Consider the following 7,705-nt stretch of genomic DNA (forward strand, 5'->3'; position numbering starts at 1 on the left):
CCCTGGAGCAGGACGTGCTGCACAAGGACCCCTCGGCCCCCTCCTGGCCCGGCAGCAACTTCAAGCCCAGCAATTTCAGCAATGCCTTCACTGGATTGCTCCTCGCCAGCAAAGTCTTCCCTCCGCTCGGGACAGGCTTGGGCACAGGCAGCTGCTACGGCCTCTGCCCCAGCACTGAGAGCACTCGTGGCTGCGGCTGGGGGAGTGGGGTGGGTGCCTGGGCACCCTGGCCCAGCAGCCCCTCGCCAGATGCCAAACCTCTTGCCGGCAGTCCTCCGGCAGCGGCGTGGGTGCCTGAGCCCCTCGGCCTGCGGGATGCGGTGCTTTGCCTGCCCCACTGTTGTCCCAAAAGTGGGGTCGTTTACCCGGGGTGCAAAATGCCAATATAAACACAGCAGAGCAGAGGTATTTTATTCCGGTTCATGTTTACGCAAAGATGGGGGCTAGGTGGTAATCCGCAACACTAGCACCCCTCATGCCTAAAGGGGCAAGCAATTTATACAGTTCAGTTATACATATTCGATTTCCAAAGTTCTTCCCAAAACTATTGCCGGGAGTAGCTTATCTTGCACAGTTTCTATTGGGCTACAGTTTCCCTGCTTGGAATTAAAGGTCCAGTGTTCTTTTCTTCTACAGCACATGCTCAAGGAGAGTGGGGGGGTAAGTCTTTTTGGTGTGGAATTGAGTTGGTGGTCATGATCTCCCCCTGCCACCTTTCTTCACCTTTCCTCCAGTATTCAAAGATGCTTCTGACTTCATGCCTATTAGCAATTATTCAACTTTTTGGCGCCTCCTGGAGTAGGATGTTCCCTTCTTCTCAGTTTTTTAGTTCTTCTTCAGGGGCACAGTTGTTAGCAAGGCATGCGTTGATCATACAAAGGGGATCTTGTTTCACAAGAGCTTTGTGGCCTTTTTCGTGTGGCTTAAGTACATCATTTCTTAAGTACATCATTTCCCCCTGTGGTGGGTTGACCCTGGCTGGATGCCAGGTGCCCACCAAAGCCGTTCTATCACTCCCCCTCCTCAGCTGGACAGGGGAGAGAAAATATAACAAAGAGCTTGTGGGTCGAGATAAGGACAGGAGAGATCACTCACCAATTATCGTCACAGGCAAAAGAGACTCCGCTTGGGGAAAATTAACTCAATTTATTACAAATCAACCAGAGCAGGGTAATGAGAAATACAACCAAATCTCAGAGCACCTTCCCTCCACCCCTCCCTTCTTCCCGGCACAACTTCACTCCCGGATTCCCTACCAACCCCCCCCAGTGGCACGGGGAGACGGTTAATGGGGTTTACAGTCAGTTCATCACACATTATTGTGATACTTGCCAAACCAACCAAGAAAGGTAAAACTGGAGCGCAGGGAGCAAATGCTTTTCTTTCACCTTAGGCCAACTGCTCGGACGCTCTCTATGCTGCCCTGCTGCAGAGGGCATCCCTCTCGTACCAGTAAGAGACATAAGAGTGAATTAAAGCCAGAACTCCAAACCAGACTAAAAACCCAGTCGTGATCAAGAAGAAAGTGGAGAATGCATCAAATATAACAGAAAATTATTTTGGACATTCCCAGTTTACATTTGGAAAAAAGAGAAGGAAAACAAAGAGGAGGAATTAGGTATTAAAAGAAGAGCACTGAATGATAAAGCAGTAGCAGTCCCTCTACCACTACAAACCCACACCCCCACACGCACGTACGCACACAGACTGTACACCACCAAACTCCCCTTGACTGTGACGTTCCCCTCAGCTTGCTGGTCTAGAGATACTGAATGCCTGAAGCACACCAAGGATAACTGAAAACATCTGCATGGCTTTAATGGGAATCCTCCAACTGAAACAAAGCGCCTTCTCCCTCTGTCTGCGTTGGCACATCCCCGAGTCACACTCTCACTCCTCTCCTTCAAAGTCAAGATTCCTAAACGTGAAAAGCGGGAGTGGGGAAAGGCGAAGGGAAGAGAAAAAGAGGGAGAGCATCATCAGTGGAAGACCTGCCAGCTGCTGCTGATTCAGCCCTGTTCGGGGCACCACCACAGCAGAGAGGAGCTGGTTTGCATGCCACGGTCCTCACTGCCTGTTCCCAGGGACAGGCCATTTGCTCAGCCTTGCCGGCCAAAGCGTGGGAAAAGTGTAGGCGTGCGCCGTCGCTTGCAGAGGAGCACGGTCACGATCACATGCAATCCTTTACCTTTTTCCTCCCTGGATTCAAAGGGTTTCTGTCTTCAAAGTGAGAGCCTTCCATACGGTCATTTGTGACATTTCATCCAGGATAACAATCTCAGAAGGATCAGTCCTGCAATAAATATTTTACATAGCAATCCGTGATTATGGGAACTGATGCCACCAAGGGCATTAGCATCAGCAAGAGGAACAGCGGAGCCCTGAGAATCAAAGCTCCGCATAAGCGTGGGAGGTTTTGCTGGATGAGGAGTTTTGGGAGGCAAGCCGGGGAGCTGCAGAGCAACAGCTCTGTGCAAAGGCTCTTGCTGGGGCTTAGCCCCGGTCCGGGTTCCTAAGCCACTGCTGGTACAGATCACGCCTGCAACTCCTCATGTGTAAGTATGAGGATCTCCAGCTACCGTAAAGGCACTGATGAGGCAAGGTTTGGGGGTCAAACGCGAGTGCTGCAGCCACTCTGCTTGGGGTCAGAGCCCTGCAATTGCCTCCTGCAGCCCTGCCCCCAAATTTGATTTTCCCACCAAGCTGCCTGCTGGTTTCTGTGGGATGCCCCACAAAGAGGCAAGTGGAGAAAACTCTGCCAAACACCTTCAAGCTAATCTTGCCGGGGTTCCTGGCGCTTGGTGGGGCTTTACCTGTCACTGCTTTGTTTTGGCATATCCATGTCACTGGTCTTCCCCACGTTCAGCTGAACTGAACTTGCAGCAGCAGCAGCTTCCATCACGCTCCTGGACTCCTGATGTAAAAAAGGGACAAATCACGTTCTCTGTCTTTGATCAAAGTGGAGATAAGCTGAATGCCCAGCACAAACTTAGCAGTCTGCCCTCCGCTTCTGCCCCTTGGCAGCTATAGGTATTAGTGCAGCAGGGGAGAAACCGTTCACTCCAAAGATTTCGGGGCAGGGGGATTGTGTGTTCAAAACACGATTATAAGCAAGTCTTGCCAGCAGCAGCAGCAGCATCATCTAATAATAATCATCATAATGATAATGACCTTTGTGAAAAACGACTCGTTTTAAAAATTACACCTGTATTCAAGCGCTCAGCTCACTGCTACTTGAGGAAACAAAGGTTACAAAAGTTACAGGCTATTGGGATCTATTTCGATTGAGTGCTGATCTTCCCCCAACGTTTCCAGACAAGCTGTAAGAGAAACAGGCAATCTCACAGACACACGGAGATGTCCAGCCCCGAGGACACAGCAAGCCTTACCTCGTCTTCTTCTCCAGCTTCATTTCTGGCATCGTCCAACTTCTTCTTCCTTTCTGGCATAAGGTCATCCAGAGAGCTGAGCTCTCGCTTTGAGAAGCAGAAATCCATCGCTTTCCGGACAAAGACGAGAGCCAAAACCTTCACGAATAAGAGGGAAGATGCAGTGAGCTCAGAGACGATGCCACCTCTCACTCCAACGCTGCAAACACCCCGCTGCCGAGCGGTGGCAGCTCTTACCATCATGGGAAAGATGATGGCGGCACGGGACACCTTGATGGTCCAGAGCAGGACGAGGCAGGTCAGCTGGATCGCCGTGAAGAAATGCACCTTTCGCAAGGGCACGTGCCGCAGTTAGATGAAATCCGGCTGGTGTTTCGCCGGCATCCAAAACAGCTTCAAGCGATCAAAGAACTGCGAAATAAAAGGGAAAGGTTGCCACCTTGGGACTGCGGCAAGTTGCTGGCCCTCTCGAGACGTGGAGGCACTTTGCAGCATCTCGCTTGCCGTCAGAAATCCTGGATCCCACCGCATTCCTCCTGGGAGCAGCACCCATTTTCCCTTCGCTCCATCTAGCAACCGGCTTGCCCCTGAGAGCTGCCCACCAAACGGCAACTATACCATGCCATTCCATTATTAGCATTTCTCAGCCCACTGAATCCCCCCGCGAGGATTTCCACCAGTGGTAGAAACTGCCTTCCCTTTGCACCAAATTCCCCCGCTTTTCACGTAACCAAACACTGACCTGCCCTAAACCCTGCAACAGAGAGCGCTGAACTTGCCTGGTCCTCCCAGCCCTATCTACCTCCTGTGCCTCCACCAATCTCTTTCTTACACAAAAGAGTTTCATTGCTTGCTCTGCGAGAAGTTTTTCCCATGCCACTGCTTTTTTCCCTGCTGCTACGGAGACAAAATACCAGGGAGCCGACATGCTGCACGCTGTAAAAGAGTCCGTACCTGAATTCCTCTGAGCGACGACACACCCATGTAGAGAAAGACGCCATAAAGCACAGGCATTGGTATAAACTGGGGGGGGAAAGAAAAAAAAAAAAGAAAGAATGCAATCGTTTCTTTTTCTGTATTGCATTTTCAGTATTACCACCCTCTTCCACAGGCACTGCCTAAAATTGCTTGAAGCTTTTTCCATTCAGGCTTAGAGATGGGTCAGATTTTAACCATTTTTTTGCCATTTTGTGCGCACGAGTGAGCTAAGGCTCTGCTTTAGGCTGAACTTGGGAGTTACCTCTCCTCAGAATAATCCTATTTTCCAGAAAGGTTGGAGGAAAATAGGCGATTTCACCCGTGCTACCCTATGCCGCATTCTCTGGCGGTAGAAGAAACACTTCTGCCTATTCTTGGGGCAACAGGCAAAGGCCACAGGCCTCCTTTTAGCCTAGAGACGAGATTACTTAGTGGGAGGAACGTGCAAGGAAGCCCACGGGGATGACCTCAGTGTGTTTAGCTCCTGGGAACGGCTGCTCCGGGGCATTTGGGGAGCAAATTGCAGCCACTAAAGGGCTGCCTGTTTGAAAGACAGCAGATGTGCTGGTCTGAATATGCTCAACTGTAACCCATAAACATGGGCGGGCCTGAAAGACACCCAAAAATTCAAGCAGTTGCATTGCTCGCTCATCTCGAGCACACCAAACGGGGGCCTGAAGGGCTGCAAAGCCTAACCGAGGCTGGTTCCCACCGTGGGTCAAGCCCCAAGGGTTGGGATCACCTCCTCCTCCTCCGCTCCACAACTAACTACTCAGGCCTGCAGAGAAGGGACTGTTTTTCTGTAACCTCCAACAAGCTCGCGGTTGTTGGGTGGTTTGCATTTTCCTCTCACCTTTAACACAGAAGTGAAGAAGACGGAGCAGCCCATGAACACAAAGATCAGCAAGCCAGTGACTCTCTGCTCTCGTATCCCCAGAAACTTGGGTTGTTCTCCTGGAGCTGAGCAGTCAGACTCTACTTTGAGGCTATTCACGTGGGTGATGGACAGGACGGTCGCAGCCACAAACCAGGGCAGCCCCATCACAGAGCACACCCCGAGCATCACGGCCACCACAAAAAGGTCCAGGTGGTACCCGCATCCTTTCTGCAGGCAGGAAAACAAGAAACAGAGCATCCCATAGCACAAGAGCAAGGATAACGTCGCAAGTCAGACTCAAACCCTGCTCGAGCACAAGTCAACTTCTTCAGAATTCAAAACAAGAAATGGAAACAAGCAAGGGTGTATGCAGGCTTTGCACAAGCACCTGGCATGAAAATCTGGCAGGAGTTCAGACACAAGGGATACGCAGAGCTTGTGCGATACATACTTCTCCAAAAAAAAAACCAACCCACAACCCAAAAGCACCAAACCATTTTTTCCACTTACAAAGAAAATTCTACCACTTGCGAGGAAGGTGTGACTCTGAGTTATCCCTGGCAGCGCATCAAAACAATTCATTCCCCGCACCTGCTGCTGCTGCCATTTTAAAACAAAAACGCACTTCTCTATTGCTCCAAGATTAATTTGCTCCTCCAAAAGGTTGCTCATCTGTACTGCCCTGTCACTTGCTCCCTGCATCATCGTTAATCCAGGAGAGCATCCTGCCACGCAGCCTGACCTTGTCCCAAACCAATACCTTCAGAAAGCATCGGGAATAAGAGCTTCTCCCCAGACCTGCAGCCCAGAACGGGCTGGAGTCATCTCTCACAGGCCCTTACCTTCAGCTTGTGCTCCTTCCTGTTCACAATAACGGCACTGATCTGCTGGTCCATGAATATCAAGATGGTGCAGAGCAGAGCTGGGACGAGCGCAGCCAACACCGTCCACCAAGGGTTGGGTCCTATGGGGTTGATGAACCACCCGCGGTCGTCTCTGGTAGGCTGCAACAAAGCCCACACATCAGCATTGTCTCCCAGCCCAGGCACTCCACTGGCTTTCATTTTCCCCTCCCTCCTTGCGTCAGAGCACCTCCCAGCCCTGGCTTCATGTCCCCCTCTCCCATGGGCTTCAGCAGTGCCAGTCTCCTCCTTGCAAGCAGCTCTAGATACTTCCCCTGTAGGTATCTAGTTTTGGGGCCATCTTCTCGTTTCCAGGAGGAAGCAAGGCACTTGGAGGTGGAAGAGGAGATGGTCACACCACCAGCATCTCCTCCAGACTCAGCCCTGCCCTGCCCCGGCATCACCTTGTGGCACCCCCACGTGCCAAAACACCCCGTTACCTTGAACGCATGGGGGACCTGGAGCTTCGGCGATGGGATCCCAACCACAAAGTCAAGGAGCACCATGATGACGATAGTGAGGAAAACAGCAAAGTCGCTCACTGTGGACCGTACCTGGGGCGAGAAACCAGAGGTGAGAGGGGCATGGCAAACAGGGCCGTAAGGTGAGATGCAAGAGTTGCAGACATCCACAACATTAAGGCTGCTTAACCAAATCCCACCACCCCTCTGAGCACATGCAGCCTGATCCCTTGCTTAGATACTGCTGCTGTGTTTGTCCCTGTGAGATCTGGGGTCAGACAATAAAAAAAGCTTAACTAGGCCGACAAGGGTTGGTTTAAGTCAAAACCTAAAAATAATATTAAAAATAAGAAAACACATGTCTGCCACTACAGCTACACTCACAGCTACAATGGCAACAAGGCACTGAGGCATCCTTTAGTCCTCAAAAGGAAGTTCCTCACTTGAATCTACTTTCTGCTCAAGCACATAATGCGCAGAAGGTAGGGGAAAAAATAACAAAAAAAAATAACATTACAGTTTGCAGGAGTCATGGAAGAGCAGGTTGCAGATATTTTGCTTTTCCTCCTCCCCTTCTTCCCCCTGCTCCCTCCCATCACCTTAGAGCACGCTGCCCTAACAGATTCACAGAAACTGAAGTGAACGAATATCTTAACCCTGAATTAACATAGAAGCAATACTATGGAGAGTGGAGGTGTGCTTTTAAATTTAACAAGTTCTACATTTAAGAAGCCTCCTCCTTGCCAGCACAACACATGCAGTATTGATCTGTTTCAAAAATAAACATATTCCCCTTTTTCGGAATATTGACCCAATTCAGTTACAAAGGAGCTGTAATTCAGCCCCAACAAACTCCTGCTTTATAAACGGGAAACTTTTTCTAGGAATACCTTTCAGTATTTTCAAAATTGAAAAAGAAAAAGAAATTAACCAATAATTTTCTGTATCAGTTACGATCAGCACATTTTCTTCAATAATATTTGCAATGCTACTACTGTACTCTGAAGATTTGTTTCAACTTAACTAACAGGAGCATTTTTAAACAGGCAGTATATTGGTCTCATTTCCTCAGGAACGGCAGGGGCTTTCTTCTGTCTC

General features: G+C 49.9%; 1 protein-coding gene across 1 annotated transcript; it reads right to left on the reverse strand.

Moving 5' to 3' along the window:
* Window positions 1–276: 276 nt before the first annotated feature.
* Window positions 277–6,715, reverse strand: LOC126037144 (electroneutral sodium bicarbonate exchanger 1-like). Its single transcript, XM_049797417.1, has 9 exons — window positions 6,587–6,715; window positions 6,087–6,248; window positions 5,221–5,472; window positions 4,344–4,412; window positions 3,627–3,800; window positions 3,390–3,527; window positions 2,814–2,914; window positions 2,189–2,293; window positions 277–1,918 (listed from the first exon to the last, which is right to left on the reverse strand). Exons 1-5 carry the CDS (start codon window positions 6,650–6,652, stop codon window positions 3,741–3,743), a joined length of 609 nt encoding a protein of 202 aa, XP_049653374.1. The 5' UTR covers window positions 6,653–6,715; the 3' UTR covers window positions 277–1,918; window positions 2,189–2,293; window positions 2,814–2,914; window positions 3,390–3,527; window positions 3,627–3,740.
* Window positions 6,716–7,705: the final 990 nt, after the last annotated feature.

The sequence above is a fragment of the Accipiter gentilis genome, unplaced genomic scaffold (genome assembly GCF_929443795.1).
Source record: "Accipiter gentilis unplaced genomic scaffold, bAccGen1.1, whole genome shotgun sequence".
NCBI classification, from domain to species: Eukaryota; Metazoa; Chordata; class Aves; order Accipitriformes; family Accipitridae; genus Astur; species Astur gentilis.

What these genes read in the sequence shown, in the direction of transcription:
- LOC126037144 (XM_049797417.1), bottom strand. Translation starts at nt 6,652, where the DNA reads ATGGTGCTCCTTGACTTTGTGGTTGGGATCCCATCGCCGAAGCTCCAG. An exon ending in TCTTCACTTCTGTGTTAAAG is followed by an intron (nt 4,413 to 5,220) that starts GTGAGAGGAAAA and finishes TTCCCCCCCCAG; the next exon opens with TTTATACCAATGCCTGTGCT. An exon ending in CGTCGCTCAGAGGAATTCAG is followed by an intron (nt 3,801 to 4,343) that starts GTACGGACTCTT and finishes TTTATTTCGCAG; the next exon opens with TTCTTTGATCGCTTGAAGCT.